This window comes from Osmerus mordax, chromosome 16, assembly GCF_038355195.1.
Source record: "Osmerus mordax isolate fOsmMor3 chromosome 16, fOsmMor3.pri, whole genome shotgun sequence".
NCBI classification, from domain to species: Eukaryota; Metazoa; Chordata; class Actinopteri; order Osmeriformes; family Osmeridae; genus Osmerus; species Osmerus mordax.
The window spans coordinates 14,281,724-14,302,671 of NC_090065.1; the positions used below are offsets into that span (position 1 = coordinate 14,281,724).

A 20,948-nucleotide genomic window follows, 5' to 3' on the forward strand; every position below is an offset into this window, starting at 1 on the left:
TAGCATGGTAGATGATGCACTAAACAGAACCACCAGTTCTTATAGCATGGTAGACCATGCACTAAACAGAACCACCAGTTCTTATAGCATGGTAGACCATGCCTAAACAGAACCACCAGTTCCTATAGCATGGTAGACCATGCGCTAAACAGAACCACCAGTTCTTATAGCATGGTAGACCATGCGCTAAACAGAACCACCAGTTCTTATAGCATGGTAGACCATGCGCTAAACAGAACCACCAGTTCTTATAGCATGGTAGACCATGCGCTAAACAGAACCACCAGTTCTTATAGCATGGTAGACCATGCACTAAACATAACCACCAGTTATTATAGCATGGTATACATTTTCACATAGGTCCATGTCAGCATTTGTGTGTGTAAACTACAGATCTACTGAACATGTTCCACTTTCAACAGCATCATTTGTCTCCGCTTGAAAAATAACATGCATCCTCTATCAGGCAAACACTGGAAATAAAGCAAATTTCTTTTCCTATCTATCTTACTTATATATAGTGAATTCAGTTGATCAATCTCATGATAGGTTGTGTGCTGCTGTAGCAAGCCAAACAGTGGGGCCCCATGTCTGATCCAGACAGTTTAGATGAGGAATTTTGGAATATCCCATTCCTACTCATTCCAAAATTACCTCTCTATCTCTTTCCTTATTATTTCCTCTACCTTTCTCCCAGTGTTCACCGTGCTTTGAACGATTGTATTAAAAAATGAGTGAGTTGTAAAAATCATTGAGTTGTAAAAATGAGTGATTTACAGTTTGGATTTACAGTGAGTCATGATTGATATCTTAGGGATGTGCTGTTATCTAGGAGAGTTAACTGAGGCATGCACATTTTATATTCTTCTGCCAGTAGTCCTTCTGCCTATGACTGAGATTTCCATCTAGCGCAAACAATCATTATTCCTTTTGTACTGACAGCTCAATGTTTATTGATTAAATGAAATCCATGATCCATGTTGGATCTGGTGTGGAAAGCACACACTGTCCTTGTTTACCTCCCCCCAGTAGGTACCATGAGAAATGCAAGGTCACTTACATTAGTAGTCAAAGTTCTTTACTGGAGTACCTGAAGATAGAGGGGTTGGAACTAAGATATTGTAGTTGTTACACCTTTATTTGATAAATGCAGACATATTTTAAGAAGCCCACATATTTGACCTGTACTGTATTCCAGTCGGTATGATAGAGAGCCATGCAGCTGCCTCACATGGCTGGTGGAGGGGCAGGTCCTGGAGACTGTTGAGTTCAGTGCAGGGGGCAAGAATGTTGTGCTCTGAAAGGCTGAGGTGTTTTATTATAGCATCAGGTGTCTTGTGATACTGTGCACACAATGGGACATTGTCAGCCCCCCTCCCCCATTAGGACTCTCGCGAAAACCACAGGAAACTAGTTTGCTTGTTAATCAGTGTCATAATTACAGTCAGCCCTGCCCGTCAACATTCAGCAGAAATAGCTTCTAGGATATGTGATTGTAAGTCCCACTATATGTGTCCCTGTATCTTCACATTACCATCAGTCTCTTTGATTCCAGGCCTCATCCATTGGATCTGTATTGCAGTCATACATGAGTCCATTTGTGATGGTGAGTCCAGGCCCAGTAACCACTCACCGTATTGTGGTGTGTTATCTTCTGGAACATTCCTGAGCTAAATCTCAATTTGAATTTAATTAGTGAGCTCAACTCATAACAGCACAGGAACGTGTGTATGTGTACAACAGTAATATGACTCATTTGAGGTATTTGTCAGCGAATAATTATGTCTCAATCTCTTCATAATAACTCAAAAAACACACATATGCAATAATTATGAGTTTATATGGTAGTTTTTCTTATAAGAAATATTGTCCTGATTGATTTTCTACGCAAGTACTGTACGCAGAAAGCTGTAGTAATACAGTAGACTGACTGGCACAGCTTGTACCCTACAGTGCGCAACCAGAGGCAGGGGCGCAATAAGATGGCTGCAGTTCTCTCATGTAAGACAGGGTGAGCTCTCAGTCGGACATCAAGCAGTGTCTCTGTGTGTGTTTCTAAAGTTTTGACTTACATTTAGCAGACGCTCTTATCCAGAGCGACTTACAGTAAATACAGGGATATTCCCCCGAGGCAAGCAGGGTGAAGTGCCTTGCCCAAGGACACAACGTCAGTTGGCATGACCGGGAATCGAACTGGCAACCTTCGGATTACTAGCCCGATTCCCTCACCGCTCAGCCACCTGACTCCCTGACTTAAGTACCTCTGTCATTCCAGGGGATTATAGATGTGCTCAGAGAGCAGTTAGTTATGTCTAGTAGGCCTACCACTAACCATTTACACATTGTATGTGTAACAAGGTTTTGTCTGTAATTGTTAAAAGGTAAACTTTAAAAGTAAAGCTGCAAGGCCATGGTGAAAATATGTTGTTCTTGTCAACTGTTGTTCTGTTTTTGTTATACCGTCCAGTTTCATTGACGAAAACTTCAAACACAAAAATGTTCTTTGAGACAAGAGAGGAGATCCATCATCCTCTCATGTTTCCATTCCTGTAATGGTGTTTGAGAGACAGTCACTATAAATATATGTGACTAAGCCCTCTCTCTGTAACCATCCAGTCACTATGCATCCTTGCATGTCAGTCTGGAGGGTGTCCTCTGCTTAAAGATGCCTTCCTTCACAGACTCAATACGATATAAGAGTTGTTTTATGGAACACTAAACATGTATAATTGACAACCATCAAGCCTCAAGACTCAAAGTGTTGAGGCTTCCAGTCTCATGCACTGTATGCCGCCTCCCCTTTGGCCGTCCTACCGCCTGCCTGTGAGCGTCCGCCTGTCCGCCTGATGCAGAGCTCCCTCAAGTGTTCAAACAAAGCCATACAGGACAGAATGCGATCTACAGTGTTCATCATTTAAGATATCGTTTTCAACCGACTTGAAAGCAGGTTGCTTGTGTTAAAATATCCTTGAAAAAATATTAGTCCACCCCTTCTTGTCTTATCATATATCTGTTTAGCTTTTTTGTGTGTGATTTTTGACACTTAGCTGTGAACAGCAACGCAAGTTGTGATCGTGATCCATCCTCCTGTTTCATCATCTAGAGGACATTGTATTCATTAGGCTCTGATCCTGAAAACATCTTGAGAATGATTCCAACTCAGAAGATCCGGCTAAGTGTTCCGGTGTGTTATGTGTACAAGGCTCAAGTGAGAGAGTACATGCACAACCTGAGAGGGGACGGGGGGACGGGGGACGGGGGACGGGGGGGAGCGGAGGGTGAGGAGGGGGAGGAGGGGTGGAGACGTTTAAGACGGTGGTGGGATGTGTAGGCTTGTGTTTCCTGGCTGCCACTCACGTTTCTGCCCACTAGTTTCCAAGAGACTCAGCTATAGCAGCCCGGGTGGTGTTAGAGAGGGGAGGAGGGGTGTGTGTGTGTGTCGCCCCTGACAGCACACGACCCTGGAGCGTCCCAGGACAGTCTGTTCTGGATGAGAGGCCCACTGCTCGGTGGTTTGTCCCTCTGCCAAACAAACCCCCTAATGCCACTCAGGTCACTGTCCTCCAGAACTCCCTCCCTGGCTCCCTAGCACGGACTGTTAATACCGTTTTGATTGAGATGTGGTTCAAATGAACAGTATTTAGTATTTAACATAGCGTTAGGTTGCTGTGTTTGTCTGCCATGTTGTCTTACGGTGTTGTGTATTCAATACAGAAAAGCAACAGGTGGATATTGTTTCCTTTCTGCGTCTGACAATGCTGTTGGTAAAAAAAAAAGAGAGGATGACAGAAGTGTGCGGCCGCAATATCTATTTTTGTTATAAGCGCTATGTGTAATATCCATTTACTTGATACCAGATTTCAGCTGACCAAAGAGGACAGTTTGTTCCACAGATGAAGGGACCGACCCTCACAAACACACGCAGGGATAAAAACAAGATTTTGTTCTGTTCCCTTTTGTCATGTCTGTGTGTGTGTGTGTACTTATGAGGGGAACAGTGGCTCAATGACTTACTGTCACATTAACGGAAACGTTACAACCCTGCACCGTTAGATGGCGGCAGCAGTCGTTCCGCTGGTCAGGACATAGCTCCACTTGGCACCACAGGTCTGCATGTGGAAAACGCGGGCAAGACTCCCGTTGTGGCTTCTGAGCTTCCATTGCTCATGTTTCACTGTAAGTGTGAGTGATATAAACTCAACCTCTGGTTTGTGTAATGAGCACCATCGTAAGCCGTTTATATCTCACTGTAGACTTTAATGGCCTCACATTACCCCCTCCAGTGCTCAGAAAGAAGGGAATAGAGAGGGAATAGAGAGATATATTGTGTTTTTAGAGAAATACAGTATTAAATATTCCTATTTCTATAGTTATGGTAAGGGTTTTGGGTACCTGGTGTGTCTGCTACAAACAACAGTGGGATAAGCCCACATTTTGCACCATTTAACATCTGAAGTGTAGCACCCCATCGGTATAGTATGTGTACAGTATGTCCCAATAGTTTCTTCAAAGTGGCAGTTGATTTACGCGCGATGCGTGCGCATCGCTTCGGTTGCAGCCTTGACTTTCCCCTCATCAATCTCTGTGGATTCTTTTGAATTCTGTTCCTTCCATGAAAGCATCGCAATGCGTAAGGTAACCCTCCACGCCTCTCATAGTGACACAAGCTGAGCCGAGTGTCCGGCGTGGTCGAAATTGCCTCTCTGTCATCTGTTGGCGCCCAAGGACAGGTGTTGCCGCCCTCCCCCCCCTCCCCCCCGCTCAGTGATGCCTGGTTACGTTCCCATCTGCTACAGCCCGCCACAGAACACGAAAAAAAAAGTGTCAACCTCAGCTCACAGGGGGTATGGAGGGCACTAGAGGTCAGGTAGAACACTGGGCTGGACCCTCGCCCTCCCTTGCAAGCATGTCTACCTCCGTGCGAGACAGGAGAATAGAGTGAACCGCCTTCTAAGTCTTTGCTTGTGGTGAAACCGGATCTGAACAGCCCCCCCCCCCTTTCACAGGGCCAAACCTCCCCTGTGCCCCCCGTTGCTGGCCCCACATGCCCATGAAGCCCATTGGCCCATTTGGCCTGGCCCGCCTGAGCATGGTGAGCGCTGGGCTATTTTGGGTCAGGTCTGGGTGGCTTAGTTAGCAGTCTGTGCCTTCTTTGTGAGCTGCATGTTTCCCAGTGAGCTGGGTGCCTCCTTCACCACATCATCTGTCCATCTAGGAGGGCGGCATGAGTTAGCACATACGCAAACGTTTATCTGAAGCGGCCTCTTTGTTGAATTCAAGTGGTTAAGACTTAATGTCACACGTAAGTTAATGCAGTACTTCCAAAATTAACAGAGGAATTTCATTTTGTTGACACAGGTTTGTTAGTACTAAATACCAGTCACCCAAGTAAATCGGTTGAAATGGAGCACAACAAAAACATTGAATAAAACGTCTATCATTAAAAAGTTTCTCTTTCCTTGTTCATTGGTGGTTGGAGGATTTGTTTTGACCGTTAATGCAAACAACATATGTCCACTACTACAACACGTTAAGCATAGTTTGATAGGTTTATAGGGTTCTTGGCTCAGGCTCAAATTTCAAACCCTAAGTTAAAATTGATCCGTAACTGTCTTAACTGTGTATGAGTAAGCATGTGCAAAGCCTTGAGCTGGATGGGTTTGTCAGTGGAGAGACACTATATTAATCATCCCTGTCAACCCTCTCTACTTTCAGGAGAGGGGCTGAAGATCTCTCCCAGAGACTACAACTGGTGTCATTTACCTATGCCACCGGGTACAAACCCAGCAGTGCAGGTGGCTTTGTACAATACTTCTAAATACACAAGTGCACGTAGATTCTGCAATAGTCTGATATTTGTCCAAAGAGGCTACTTTGAACACTGTACTGCATATGTGCTATAAGTTGACTGACAGATATCAATATACATAGCGGCCCCGTTCCAAAACACAGCTGTTCATGAGCTTCTTTTAACCTGATTGTTTGATATTTAGAGTTGACCTTAACATGTCTATCACTACTTATAAATAAAACCCCTTGGCACCTCGTTCCCCTCCCTCTTTTGGGGAACACCTGTCAGGTATGTCGTGTGAGAGCGGCAAGCATGGCCGGCTGCGGTGACACGCATCCTCGTTCGGGTGTGAACAATGACAAGAAACGTTGAAAAAAGGGCATCGTTACAGATGAAATTCCGCCCTGCCTCGAGGTGGAGTTGTGTACACTGGCCATTTTGACACTTGGCAGGCGGTAGACGATGGTGGGCTTAACATTGAAAGCCTCTCATGTGTCTCACAGCCCCCAGCAATGCCAACCCCCCCCCCCCCCCCTCTCTCTCATAGCCTGGCCCCTGCTGACGTCGGTGGTTCCGTTTTACATTTAGGCAGAGTGACTTATCCCATTCTTAATACCATCCTGGTGGGGAGAGGGACAGCCACATTAGACAGTGGGTGCGAAAAGGAGGGACAATCTCATGATCCGATGACTCTTAGCATAGTGCAAGGGTGCTATACAAGGGATTAAGAGTTCTGTCTGTTGGAAGGTCAATTCCAACACTCCTCATTGGATCTTGGATTTATAGATGTTTGAGGACACAATACGGTGAAATCCTTTTTTATCGGTTGTTGCCTGCGTTCGAGCTTTCAGATAAGCCTGTCTTTCCACTTGAAGAGGAGCACCGAAGGATAGAACTGGCTGCGTTTGTTGAAACCGTTTTTCCGTGTGTGCCGCGGACCTCGCTGGTCCTTCGTCTGTCTCGGCTGGGTGTCCTGACGTGATCCTGTCACACCTGTTCCAAGATTGTAAACACTATGGGGGACCTGAACGGCACCGGCTTCGACCTGATCCAGAACCGAATCGAATCTCTGAGCAGCAAGATGGACCGGCTCATCAACATCCAAGAGAAGGTCCTCAACAGGCTGGACGGAATGTCTCAAGACATCGACGGCATCGAAAGGGACGTGGAGACTCTCAAGGTCGACAAGGAGGAGATCCACGTCCCGTCCAGGGCTGTGATCCTGACCTCTGCCCAGTCGCAGAGCCAGGCCACGGGGGGAGAGGTGAGGGAAATGTGCCAGGAGATGAGCTCCATCATGTCTGCCGTCAACCAGCGCTCCCAGCAGCAGGCTCAGAAGCTGGAGGGGATGGAGAAGCTGGTCCTGGGCATCCAGCAGGTCATTGGCTTCATCGGGGAGACAGTGAAGAGCTCCAGGGTGATGGACCTGATGTTCAAAGGGCCGGCCGCGCGCAAGGCTCAAAGGCTCAAAGACAAAGGCAAGGTGAGAATTAAGAGAAAACATTTTTCTGCTTGAGGAACCAAGAAGGTTGACAAAGTGCATCCTTGAGGGCAAAGTTTAATATTTACAAACGTCAGTGCTGCAGAATCCATAGAAGCTGCATTCCATCATTGCTCAATGAAAAGGTTTTGGATGACGTCATATTGACAATACAATACAAAACAATACAATATTGACGTATTGTATTTAACACGTTAACATATATTGAGGTTGTCCAACAATGCCAGAAAAGGGGCTCCACGTGTTCGGTGCTACAACCGTTACCCGCAGAAGCCTTATCTGGCACTTCATGTTCTTGGCACCACATGCAACATGTAAGTGATCAGAGCAGTCAAGCTCTGTCAAGAGTTCTATTTCCAAAGATCGCGGCTAGGCACAGGTTTACTGTTCCTTCTTCATCATAAGAAAGCAGGACAATGTGATTAATCAGCAACGTAGCAATGCAGATAGAGAAAAGCATTCATTCACTTTGTAGGTTCTTCATCGAACCCATCAACATCCGAATCTGAGGAGGAGTGCAATTGCGTACTGGAGTATTTGAGTTAATAGTTGATCATTAGCAAACGAATACGTCATCTTATTTGCACAAGCTGCACCACTTTAAAAACCCACATTTCACTCCTGTCCTGTACTGTATGCCTACCAGCTGTAATGTGGCCTCACAGGCATGTGACATGCACTGGGACCCCCTGGAGGGCATGAGAGGGCCACTGCGGGGCCACAGGTGGAGTATTATGGGCCATGTTTGGTTAAGCTGAATGTGGATCTGGTCTCAGTCTGTTTGTGGCTAAAAGGGCCTGAATATAAGAAGTCAAATGTCCAAAACTTGTGATGAGCTCTTTTGAGTCTATCCACATGGTGACACATTATGTGCTATCTCGAACCTTTTTTTCCCCGCACAGTAAGAATCTCATTCGTCTCTCATAATTGTCCTATTTTGGGTGTTGACCTATTTTGTGGAGAGCTATTGCTGGTGTTAAGTTCACTCACCTGTGCATCAACATCTCAAGCATGTCTGTGAGTTTAAGTGCTGCTATGGTTACTGTGCCCCACAACAGTTGCTCTAGTAAAGGTCCAGTCTTTATCGTGTGTGCTACGTTTTAGCGAGGTTGGCACCGATTCAGAGGTGAGAGTCTGAAAATAAGCCGGACGTCGTAGAAGAATGTCGAAAGCTCAATCTGTTCGATTCTTTTTTAGGTGCACGGTCATCCTATGGGACGGAGTAGAGTCTAGCTCCATAGTTATTCGATTCTCCATCTTCTTTACTAGGCCCTCAACCAACTACTGTGTGTTTTAAGCTCAAACCTGTCGGGGCTAACTCTAACAACTTCAATGACCACTTGTGGTCGCTAGTCCAGTGCTCACAGGAACAGGTGGACAGGGTCACAGACAGGGAAGAATCTGATGGTCAGTGAGTGCCACGCTGGCATTAAAACCAAAGGCTAGACTTAAATATACCACAAAGCCCAAATGTCATCACATTCCACTGAGTGTAGATACCAGAAGGGGGGGCTGTTTTAATGACAGGAGAGAACCCGGCAAGGACATTGAGAGGAATAGCCCTCTTATAAGGATGAATGTTTTCCCAGTAGAAGTGAGGAAGAGTTGTTATTGGTGTAATCAGATTAGGTATTACGTATATGTAGCAAGTGTTAAGCTGCTGTGTATATCCTGAAACATCATTACCGTGGTCACACATTATTTCCATGCAGTCGAACACATACATATGTAACGGCTACTGAGTGACTCAAAATGTCAGGAATCCATGTGGTCGTCACTGCTCGCGTCACATGTTGTCTCCACCTTCTGGGGTGTGAGAAGTCTGGCTAGCGACACCAGCTACTTTAGCCTCGACACCGCCCCCCAGCTCCCATCCTCCGACTTTTCCTCTGGCTGTCGTCACTGTGGAAACCCCATACTCAAAACATCTCCCCTGCTTTACCAACAGCCAGTGTTTACCTCCACACAGTGCTGTGTGCGTAGGAAAGACACGCTCACGCTCAACGGACCTCCTTGATTTGGACCTGCTCATAAAAGGAGTGTGTCATCGAGTCCCTCTGGGTTGAGTTGGAGTAATATTTTCCGCTCAGGGCCGACATTGAGTTCCACTGACTGTGACAAGTGATAAGCTATAAACTCACAGCCTTGCACCTCTATGGACATCCATCCACTATGAATATTCAGAGGCAGGCCTTTACACATCCAACTTTGTCTGCGCATTGAAATCAGGTACATAGTACTTTCAGGAACACAGCAACTGATAAATTGTTTTATAGGCCATGACATGTGGCCGTTTAGCCTTTCCATCACAACTAAATGTTCCGTATTACGTCATATATTCTACTGTTTATCCTCCTCGTGTCTCCTTCCAGACCTCTGGGCTTTAACCCTCATCCCTAATCAATGCCTGCCAACCTATCATGCACTGCCATATTGTCTCTTTAACAGAAAACGACCTCTACTAAAGCCTCTAAAGGGACTCAAGAAATAACTCCTGCATGTGAACCCACTCCTTCGGAGCCCACTCACAAGATAAACCTCCACGGACCAAAACATTACATCTCCTCCCGCAAAATCGGCAACTTTGTAGGTTTTTTGTCGTTCCGAGTGCCAGTTGTCATATGGCATTTTGACATTCATGAGCCATCTCATGAATGCGCCTTAAAAAAAAAAGGCGAGGTTTACAACATTGTATGTACAGCACTGTTCTCTGTGAAGATCTAAAGCGTTTGACAATTTCTGTACTACAGTATACACAATTCAAAAAAGACATTAACCATTGTTCCTCTCTCTTTATCTTCATTTTCTTTGTCTGTTGTTGCGTAGCTGAAAGACAACAAGGGTAAGGATGGAAAAGACAAGTCCCGTCTGAGCCTGAAAGGTCTGAAAGCGCAGAAGAAGAAGAAGCCTCCGGATCCTGCAGGTGCTCACATCCAGAACATTCTACACACTCAAGTCAACGGGAGTTTGCACCACACAGACCTGAACACACAAATCACTCGATAGACACACAGTAACAACAAAAGGAAACAGGGATCAAAGTTCCCTTCCACTTAAAAGCAGCAAGATAGTCACAATGGTCTTCCTGTAGAAATAAACAACAGTGGTCTAGTAGTACAAAATGATACAAGAGCATTGATTAAAAGGTTAGGTTAAAATATTACACCACCAATCCTTATTTACTATCAGTATTACACTTAGACAACAATACTTAGGTTGTTTCAGCAACCTCGAGACATGGCAAATAACTTCACAAAGGCGGTTGACATGTAATAAATCTACTGCTGCACTGTTTGAACCTTGGCAGATACCATCTCCCTGAAGAAGCAGGCTTTGCTGCTGGAAGAAGTGCAGAAACTCAACCGGGAAAATGCTGAGAGATCAGACCCTAATCTCCCCCCTGGACTCCTGGACCTGGAGGCTGGGGGGGCCCTGGAGCCAGAGCGGGGCTCCCTCAGCCCCAACTTGCTCGACTTCATCCTGGAGGTCCCCAAGGCTCCTGTGGCAGAAGAGGAGAAGGAAGAGGACCCAGGTGACGGGCTGAAGGAGGGCGTTACAGAGGTGTCAGCTTCAGTGGACGAGACAGATCTCCGCGAATGCAAGCTCAGTGAGGTGGATGTTCTGAAGGAGAAAGAGGAGAAACAGAAGGAGGAGGAGATCAAGTCTAACGCTTCCTCCGAAGACCCCTCAGAACCTGTCATACTGCCGGAGCTCCCTGTTAGTCCCCATACTCAAAACGAGACAGACTCCATTCCTGACAGGTACTCCTAATCCATTCACTCTCTGTATTAATCACCCCATTTCATTGTCTCTTCGCCTTGCCGTATCGATGTGTGTGTCCGCTTTTCTCACCTCTGAAACGTCTACTTCAGCCGTGAAGACAACAAAAGTGCCTTCCCATCTCTGGAGGCCGAGCTGGACCAGATGGAGGAGGTCAACGCCAGTAGCAAGCGACGGGGCACCGAGGAAGACCTCGGCGTGGAGGACCACAAGAAGAGTCGGGTGGAGCGCGGAGAGGAAGAGGAGGAGCAGAGGGAGGAGGACACGGAGGAGGAGGAAGAGCAGCGTGCCGAGTCTGAGGGCTGGGGGGTCTTCAAGGCAGATGGAGTTGAAATCCGGGTGAAGCTGAAGGAGATGCTGGAGAAAGCACAGGAGGAAGACACAGAAGGGGAAGACAATGTCAATGTCGAACGGTTCTTTATCGGTGAGTCCCTGGTTTCTTTGTGAGTAATGCACATGATAGAGGGGCCAGACACAGACTGTACTTAATAGCCACTGAAGTCGTTTGCTCCTACTTGTTCTCTGCGTTGCTGTAGGTGTACCAGCATGCTCACTGGCAGTTTGACAGGCAGTTACACATCAGAAGTGTATCATGCTTACCACAGTGTGTTAGCAGGCCTGGGTGCTAACGTGATTATGACAATCATGAGGTAGCATTTCTGATGCCACATGCCTCTCATTAAACAACCAAGGCTTCCATCTTCTCACCTTTCAGTCTCACTCTCCCGTTTTCCTTTTTTTGCCCCTTTGTCCAAATATCTTTTTAGACACTGCTCCCCCTCCGGCTGCTCCATTCAACCACCGGATAGTGTCTGCCAAACCCAACCAGATCAATAACTTCTACACCATCAACCGACAGGAGATCCTAGGGGGGTGAGGCTTCCATCGATGGATTTTATTGTCAACTTCAGCTTTTGGTTCATTCAAAATAAACAGTTTCTTATATACTAGTGTAATAATTGGACCAATACGCTGTTCTTATTGGTCCAGAAGACGTTGTCAAAAGTTAATAAATCCGTTTGTATACCTCCTGAAAGTTTGCAGAGGTAAATAAACGTTTTTACGGACCTAGCAACAAGCGGTTATTGAAACTCCACAGAGTTGTTGATATGTTGCCTTGGAGATGTAGTGACGTCCCCAGTGCAAGTGCAGCTGATTGCTCTGACAACATGGCGTCTGCAGACCTGTTGAGGAGTAAACATTTGCAGTTTATCAGACGAGGCAAATGCAGAGAACAAGGTTCTCAACCACCGGCAAAGACTAATTGTGTAACCCTCTCCCTCCTCTCCTCTCACCTTGTTCATAGCTTCAGAGTCAGCCCAGTTATTTTTACTCCAGGCTTTCAGGGCATGTGAAACCATACTCCTACTGCCAGATGGTAGCTAATCACTAAGTGTTAATCCAGCTCTTCAAAGAGACGCCCTCACTCCCATTTAATGGAAAAGAAGAAAACACAACACTGTTCCAAAACGTTGGCACTTTCTCGTATGTAAAGTGATCTTATTTCCAGTTCAAGGACATTGAACCGTGACAGATATTACTATCAGTGCTAATTCATAGGGTCATTTGCCCAGAGTGTAACATTGTAGGATTTGCAGCTTACAGGTGATAGTTTTGGCATCTCTTTAGACTGGCGCCTGTAGGGGAGTACAATGACATGGAAAGGTGACATTATAAACCGAAAAATGAGATAGACAGACGTCATTCAGACACTTGTACTACTTTTGGACTAATTTGCCTCTCTTTCCATTCTAAGGGGTCGTTTTGGCCAGGTGCACAAATGCATCGAAAACTCCTCTGGACTCACCCTGGCAGCCAAGATCATCAAGGCCAGAAGTCAGAAAGAGAAGGTACAAAAACAGCTTGTGATCATGACTGCTGAAATACTACAACAGTAGTTACATTAAAAGGGGAGAGTCCTCCACTGGACACCTTTCTCCAAAGTCAGTGCACTCCAAAGAGGTGAATGGACTGTTCTCTCTGAATCTCGGTGAGATGATACCTGTGTGCGTGTGTGCTTGGCAGGACGTGGTGAAGAACGAGATCCAAGTCATGAATCAGCTGGATCACGCCAACCTGATCCAGCTCTACGCTGCCTACGAATCCAGGAATGACATCATCCTCGTGCTCGAATTGTACGTTTTCAAACTCCCAAAACAATTGGTTTATGCTTTACATATATAACCAATGCTAGACAGTCCAACTTTGATTGAAGAGAATCCAAACATGTGAGGATTTGAAGGGGGATTTGGATAAGTTGCACACACTGATTCCCAAACGTTGTGTTTGTCTGATCTGCAGCGTGGATGGAGGCGAACTCTTTGACAGGATCATTGATGAGAACTACACCTTAAAGGAGCTGGACACGGTGGTTTTCATCCGGCAGATCTGTGAGGGCCTCCAGCACATGCACAAGATGTACATCCTCCACCTCGACCTGAAGGTAACCACAACCACACTTTAGGAATATAGATTGTATGCATGCAGGGCAGTATCTATTTTGTCTCCTTTTGTCAAACGGAATCCTTAAATCCTTCCTTTGTGTCCATTTCAGCCTGAGAACATACTATGTGTGAGCAGGGTCACAAATAAAATCAAGATCATCGACTTTGGCCTTGCCAGAATGTAGGTCCCCACTTGCAGTCAGTAATACTTTTCACTTGTGTTGCCTCAAGTATGTAAGACTTATCGAACACGTAGAAATATGTGATTTATACACCCATTTCTACACCCAGTGGCTCTCAGAATGACGGCAATTCTCCTCTCACAGATACAAGCCCAGGGAGAAGTTACGAGTGAACTTCGGCACTCCAGAGTTCCTGGCTCCAGAGGTGATAAACTACGACTTTGTTTCCTTCAACACAGACATGTGGAGTCTGGGAGTCATTGCATACATGCTGTAAGTGTAGACAGACGTGCACACACACGGAGGTCCAGTTTGAACGCACACACATTAAAGACGTCCTCTCTTCTCCAGCCTCAGCGGTCTTTGTCCTTTCCTGGGGGACGATGACAACGAGACTCTGAACAACATTCTGGCCTGTCAGTGGAACTTTGATGAAGAGGAGTTTTTACACATCTCCGACCAGGCCAAGGACTTCATCTCCAAGCTCCTCGTCATCAACAAAAGGTGTTTTTCTTCTGCTTGACGGGACTGCCTGTCTGTTCGTCCCACTGTCCCCCCTCCAAGAGACTGTACATCAAGATGATGCATGAACCACTGCCTGTGTTTGTTTGTGTTTATCTGCAGCTGGAGGATAGGAGCCTCAGAGGCCTTGAGGCATCCTTGGCTCTCTGACTCGGCCCTCCATCACCGGCTCCATGAAAAGGTACAGTCCTACGTTGCGGTGGTGCAGTGATATTTACAGATGGAGTGAGTCTCCATTTTGTATCACCCGTAGCAAGTTGGTATTAACTAGCTTTGTGGTAATTGCCTTTTTCGCTGTCTTTTTACAGAAGACAATGTGCCGTTCCCGCCGGTCCTCATGCGTGCCTCCTACAGATAGTTGAGGTGAGTGTCGTTCATACGTGAACACATTGCCAACTCTGTTTAGTAAATAAAAAATGTTTTAGCTGCCGTCGTACATCGTTGTAGTTCAACATTACAAATAGTACCCCATCATGTCCACCAGGGAGCAGCAAGACACAGTGTTTGCGCAACGAGGCACGAGAATCTCGGCGTTGCACATTGTCCTGGTTGAAACTGATCTCTTTCATCCATGTTCTGTCTCGATCAGCGCGACGACTTGATTGCCCTAGCTGTGGCCAACTGGACCAATCCTGCTGTCCTCCTGTAGGATCACCTGCGCATCTGTGAAGATGATAATGTGTTATCACATTGTCGTTGATCAAGTAACTGCATGGCAATCAAGTATTATGTCAATGTATAAATGAAATTGTATCAAAAGATTGAAGAAAAATACATTGCTATTAATTGCAGTAGATTTGTGGTTTGATTATTCTTAAATTGGAGTAAATTGGAGGTTTGTTTTTGTTTTAAGCCCTACAGCAGATCTTCTGATAGTTCTGCAATGACTTCAGTGATTCTTCCCTTACATAGATTAGACATCCAGTTTACATTTACCTTTTAGATATTTATCAGTCGCTTCTTATCCAAACTGATGTACAAATAAAACATGCTCCACAAGGAAGTGGAGCAGATAATCATAGGCAAGAAGTGCACATTTCTCTACCTTTTGCTTTCTATTCTTGTTAGACACAAAGGATGACAAGGAATGTGGTATGCTATGATGATAAAGTGTGGATTGTGTTCAGAGGTTCAGTACTGTTCTCCACATGGCACTGTGGAATGATGTAAGAGTATGTACACTAAGGAGTTTTCCTCTCAACTTGACTGATTTCGTTTTTTGGTTGTTTTTGAGCATTTGACATCCACCTTAATTTATAATAAAGGATACTGCGTTCAAGCAAGGAACTGAATAAAGATATTTCTAGGTCTCTGAGGCCATACAGCCCATGTCAGGTTTGTAAAATATGTATTTCAGTTTTCTGTTTTCATAAGCTGTAGGTGCACTTTATATTGTTATTTATTTGAACATTTCTTTTTCAATTTAGCTAATCCTAGCAGTCAAGAAATATTATGTGTTAGAATTTGTACATTTGTTGTCATGTCCTATATTTTTTCATTCTTCTGTCTGTGTGTATGGAAAAAATATTTTTACTTTATATTAAAATAATTCAAGTCTTATGATTCTCCATATTCTTTTAATCGTTCATTTGTATTTGTGTCAATATCAAAACGTTTTTGATTGTTGTGTAATCTTGCTTGCATGAGCTCAATATTAAAATCAATACATACTCAAACAACATATTTAGAAATGTAAAAAAATATGTGCTTATTGACTTGCACTTATAAACAGTTTTGTCTCTTGTAATTTGTATTAAATGTTTGAATGCATGTAATTGTGTTTTAATGTAATCCAATGTACTTGTAATTGTTCATGCTACCTTCCATGAAGGGTTACTGTAGCTGTTGTATACTACCTATGAATTATTAGTTACCGTTTGAAAGTGGAGTAAAGAAACATTCAACATTAGATATTTGTCATTTTTGTTAAATATTTTCTTTTCTTATAGTTTTTATTTGTGTAGACTGTGTGGAATTACTTGATTTCATAGTTGCTACTTGTTTTTAACAATTGGATTCTTTGTAAACACAAAACAACATAACATGGTTAGTCCTCAACAATGGGTAAAACCAAGACAATTATGTGTGCTTTTTGGGGTGTGTAGCAAGTCAAAACATTTAATAAACATAGCATAACATCTAAATCTTCTTCTTACAAATTGTATTATTTGGGATTTTGGAGCAAACACTTCTGTGAAGTACCTTTGTGGAACTTGTTCTTGTGACTCAAACAGTGAAATAAACATATTAATGAACACATCCTATGTCATATCTTCATTAGGCTAATTATGTACATTGTATATTGTGGTAAGATATACTCTTATTCTACTCTTAATGAAAGTATTTAAAAAACTAGACTGCATGTGTTTGTCATTGAACAAATACAATGTGCCATCAAGAACAAACCCTTGACTGGTGAACTCTCCGCCTTCAGACGAGTATGGACAGAGAAACAAGGGTCCTGACCCCTAGAGAGATGAATGATATGTGATGTGTGGATTAGCTTCAAACCTTTGCCCCCATAATACCCAAAGGCAAAGATCTTAGCAAATCCAGTTTATCCATCCGTGGAATTTCACTTTTGAAATATCTCAAGAAACCAACCCTTGAAAAAGATCTGTTCCGATTTAAGCTTGGAATGAAAACAAACCTTGTTCATGATGACTTGTGTTTTAAAGGTTAAAAGGTTATTTGCGAGTGGTCAAGCATCAGGCTGACTCACAATCACTTTGTATTTATAATTTCCCTGCTATGTTGGACATTTACACATTGCGAATCATGTAGTTTCTTAGCAAAGACACACACACACACACACACCAGACACACATGTGCATCCATTCAAGATGGAAAGCTCAGATGATTCTGGAAGCCTAATTAAAAGCAACTGAGGGAGCCAGTGTGTGCGATACAGTTTGTTCACCTGAGAAAATAAACGTAATACTGGAGTTTGTGGGCTGGTGCTGGTGGTGGGGGTGGTTTAGCTGAGCTATGTTGGGAAAAAGTGGGAATAAGGGATTTTAACAAGGGTCAGAAGAAGGGCTGAGAAACAGAGAGACAGGAGAAGGGATACTGTGAGAAAGGGTTAGAGTGCAAACATGAAGGACACCCTATGCAAACATGTTTTTGCCAATGTCTTCATTGTGAACACGTATTTCAAATGATAGAATTTGACTCTTTCACTTGGAGAAGAGGAAAAACAGAGCACACATACTTGTGATTATATATAGCTGACAGGCTATGTCCTTCGGGTGGCTGCGATAGACAGGTCAAAGGTCCTTTACGGTATCTTAGATCTCACTGCCCAACTAATAAAATCCACACAATCACCTTCTTATCCTCTTGATCCATTTCTGCTATCTCAGTGTGTTTTCCCATCATCAGGATTTCAATTGGGCTTACGAAAATGTTGCCTGGGAAGGGCCGGCCTTGGCATTCAGCTTCAATTGAGTTCTGTACCACACAGGGAGAAATAATCAAATGACAACAATCAATCCTGTACGCTCCAACACTCAGACCGTGCCCCAGGCAGTGACAGGCCTGCTGGGCTCCATGATATCATGAGAAACAATTAAGGGGGACTGCCCGAGATAGACAGCGTCTATCCCAGCAGTTAACTGTGACGTATCCAGTGCTTTTTTCTAAGTTGATTAGTCTGGTCTGGTGTGTTTATTACATCCTGTGATCTGCTGCTGGCTTGTAGGAAAGAGAGTGTTCAGTAATCGAAATGAAATGCCGTATTATAGTAAGTAGGTCTATAGCTTTTACACAGTAGATCCATAGTTGTTGTAGAGCAGGACAGTAGTCAGTGTAATGCTGTGGGTACAATCTACAGAGTCTCTCTGAAGACACCTTGGTCTACATTTCTCCCTGTTGTCTAATAAATCATACAATTCTGGTTAGTTTCCATTTTCTGAGGATGAGGACGTGTGATAATGACTTGTAAAACAAGGACATTTTCTTCAAGATGTAATCAATAGTCTAATACCAGCAAATATCCATTTACCCCCCTACTTCCCACCAAGAACTGACAACCTTGTTTAGTCTATTATTTGTTTATTTTCACACATGGTTTCATCAGACACAAAGAGTTTTATGTCAGGAATGGTTCAGGGAGAGTTCAGCCATTCCTCCACTGCAAGCATAGGCAGGGCGAATCAGATCTGGCTAATAGCTCTTATTACTTTGAACATGCAGTCATTTGGCTGAACAGGTGAAACTGATTTCTGCCAGAATTTCTTCCTGCGTTGCGTTGGAGAGCCCGAGGGCTGGGAGCTAAATGGAGTTTTGTGTGACAGGCTCCAGCTCCATCGCTGGGCTGAAGCCTGGCCTGGAAGGGTGAGAAATTCAATTTAAGAGGAGAACAATCCTCCGCCCCGGAGTCCCCTCCATCCACATCTCCAGAGGCGATCTCGAGCTGCCAAATCAAAACCAGATGGACTTATTGAGCCTAAAGATAACAAATAGTGCCTGAGTTCCTGTCAGTTAGAGACCACCCTAGCAAGGAAAGAAAGAACAGAGCTTACCGACTGAATGTCTGCCTACATGTCCTTGTTTGTGACTTATGAACATGTTCCCGGACGTACAAAACAGTCTTGGACATCAATACGAATAGGGATTTGAGGAGGAGGTGGGGACATGAGCATGCTGTTCAGACCAGTGGTCCCCCAGTGACTGTTAGGGGCCAGCTCCAGAAAGCTGCTGGGGGTGGGGTGGGGGGGATAGACTGGTTACTTGTTGCAGAGGCTGGCGGGGGGTTTGTTTTGGCAGGGCGGGGGGTGGTGAGGGTGATGGGGGGGGGGGGGGGGGGGGGAGGGCAGGCCTGGTGGTTTGGGAGGAGGTGCTTGGAGAGTCCAGGTGACATCTTGGCTGTCAGCAGTGACCTGAGTCCCTGGGTTGCATGCTCCGCAACCTGTCAGTCTACACGCCTACCGCCCACACACACATCCAAACACACTGAGAGAGAGAGAGGGAGAGGGGGAGAGGGGGAGAGGGGGGCGCGTTTGGAGAGAGCAAGCCTCAGCAATGTTTGCAGGAGAGAAAGAGAGAGTGTGTGCGTGGGAGAGGGAAACACAAGAGTCGACCCCTCATAGCCTCCCCACAGATCAACTAGGAGAGTGTCCTTTGTAACAGGAGTTTCCTGTACGTAATTAAAAAATATTGGCTCTCCTCATAAGGGAGGCCAGGGTGGGCCAGGGGTGGACTCGAAACAAGACCTCCTCTCCTCTCTTCCTCTCTTCCTCTCTTCCTTCTTCCCTTCTTCCCTTCTTCCCTTCTTCTCCCCTCTTCTCCCCTTCCCTCTTCTCCTCTCCTCTCCTCTCCTCTCCTCTCCTCTCCTCTCCTCTCCTCTCCTCGCCTCTCCTCTCCTCTCCATGGAGGTCTGGAGAGAGGGCCAGCTGGGTTTGTGAGGACCCAGGGGGCAGGTGGTTCTGATTTGCGTGTGGTTGGGGGGTTGGGGGGGGGGGGGGGATGCAGGGTGTGTGGGAGAGACAGAGCGTTTATGTTCAGTTAATGGCAGTACACGTGTCACACGTGTGGCAGCGTCCAGCGGCTGGAAACACGCCGGGTGACGGATCTGTTTTTAACACTGCGGACGTTTGTCACCAAGGTGCAGTGGCCTCATTCAATGAACCCTTTCTGGGCACCCTCATCTATCACCTTCCACCTGGATAATATGATGTCTTTCTATGTTGTGATATCACGTCCCACAGTGTTCTGTTAGCTCTCCTGCTGTAACGCATACGAGTAGACCAAGCAAATGATCAAGAAGCAATTATTATTGATTGCAGCTTGGGCAATTTCTGTTTAAACATGATTAGCAAGATGGATTTTTTAAATCAACTTACATCCACAAAAATCCATAATAATGTGGCTTAGTACACACATGCGGCACATTTTATGAGCGAGTTGCTTTTCGGCAAACGGTCAAACATGACTTATGAAATGAAAACAGGGGCCTCCCACCCACACACTCGCACGCACGCACACACACACACACACACACACACACACACACACACACACACACACACACACACACACACACACACAGAGACTGGTTCTCAGTGGTAGAGAAACACAGCGGCTTGCTGTGTCCAGTGTTTTCAGAGCGCTGATCAAATGGCCCTGCTGAAGCCTTTAATGATTTGAGAGGGCCCCTGCTGCTGGCTCATCTGTGTGGCTCCATATAATCCCCCAGGTTGGGCCCTACCGCTGGCCAGCCTCTCCCACAAAGGGGCCCTCCTCCATCAGCCCTGTATTTACCCGTCCCCTTGGCTCACCCCTCGGCCTGCACGGGGTCTCTGTTCAGTCTGCCAGGCGTGCTGAGAGGCCTCTGGGCAGCGCTGTGGCAGGGAGAGGCGGAGTGATCCATCAGGAAGCCCTGTGTGCTGAGGTTCACACATGGGTCTGGGACTGCATGGCCTGGCTGCTCAGTCTAATGAGTCGACGAATGAAGGATCGAGGAGGAGACCAATAAGCTGCCTGAGGGATTGCGTGTGTGTGTACAGTCTGTGTGTGTGTGTACAGTGTGTGTGTACAGTGTGTGTGTGTACAGTCTGTGTGTGTAGTCAGGGAAGGAGACTCGAGAACCTAAAACCTCCAGATAACCCAGACAACAGAACATATTCGGTATCCTTTTTTTCCCCTTCCATGTAAATGACCTCTCACCCCACAACCCTGCCCGGTAACGTACCTCTGCCTTGGGTTTGTCTACGCCAGCCTCTCACCCA

General features: G+C 45.4%; 1 protein-coding gene across 2 annotated transcripts; it reads left to right on the forward strand.

Moving 5' to 3' along the window:
* The first annotated feature begins 6,445 nt into the window (after positions 1 to 6,445).
* mylk4a (myosin light chain kinase family, member 4a) lies at positions 6,446 to 16,469 on the forward strand. 2 transcript variants are annotated; one of them, XM_067253930.1, is made up of 15 exons: positions 6,446 to 7,274; positions 9,741 to 9,878; positions 10,119 to 10,215; positions 10,600 to 11,053; positions 11,165 to 11,496; positions 11,840 to 11,945; positions 12,829 to 12,922; positions 13,098 to 13,207; positions 13,374 to 13,515; positions 13,627 to 13,697; positions 13,843 to 13,971; positions 14,050 to 14,202; positions 14,323 to 14,401; positions 14,529 to 14,583; positions 14,810 to 16,469. In XM_067253930.1, the coding sequence occupies exons 1-14, from the start codon at positions 6,807 to 6,809 to the stop codon at positions 14,580 to 14,582; spliced, it is 2,427 nt and encodes an 808-aa protein (XP_067110031.1). In that variant the 5' UTR covers positions 6,446 to 6,806; the 3' UTR covers position 14,583; positions 14,810 to 16,469. The 2 variants fall into 2 exon arrangements, with proteins under 2 accessions (XP_067110031.1, XP_067110032.1); XM_067253931.1 differs by lacking the exon at positions 9,741 to 9,878.
* The last annotated feature ends 4,479 nt before the right edge of the window (positions 16,470 to 20,948 follow it).

Bases quoted from the DNA above. Each gene is read 5' to 3' on its own strand.
- mylk4a (XM_067253930.1), top strand. From the start codon at position 6,807: ATGGGGGACCTGAACGGCACCGGCTTCGACCTGATCCAGAACCGAATC. The intron at 11,497-11,839 runs GTGAGTCCCTGG...ATATCTTTTTAG, and splicing joins TGTCGAACGGTTCTTTATCG to ACACTGCTCCCCCTCCGGCT. The intron at 11,946-12,828 runs GTGAGGCTTCCA...TTCCATTCTAAG, and splicing joins CGACAGGAGATCCTAGGGGG to GGGTCGTTTTGGCCAGGTGC.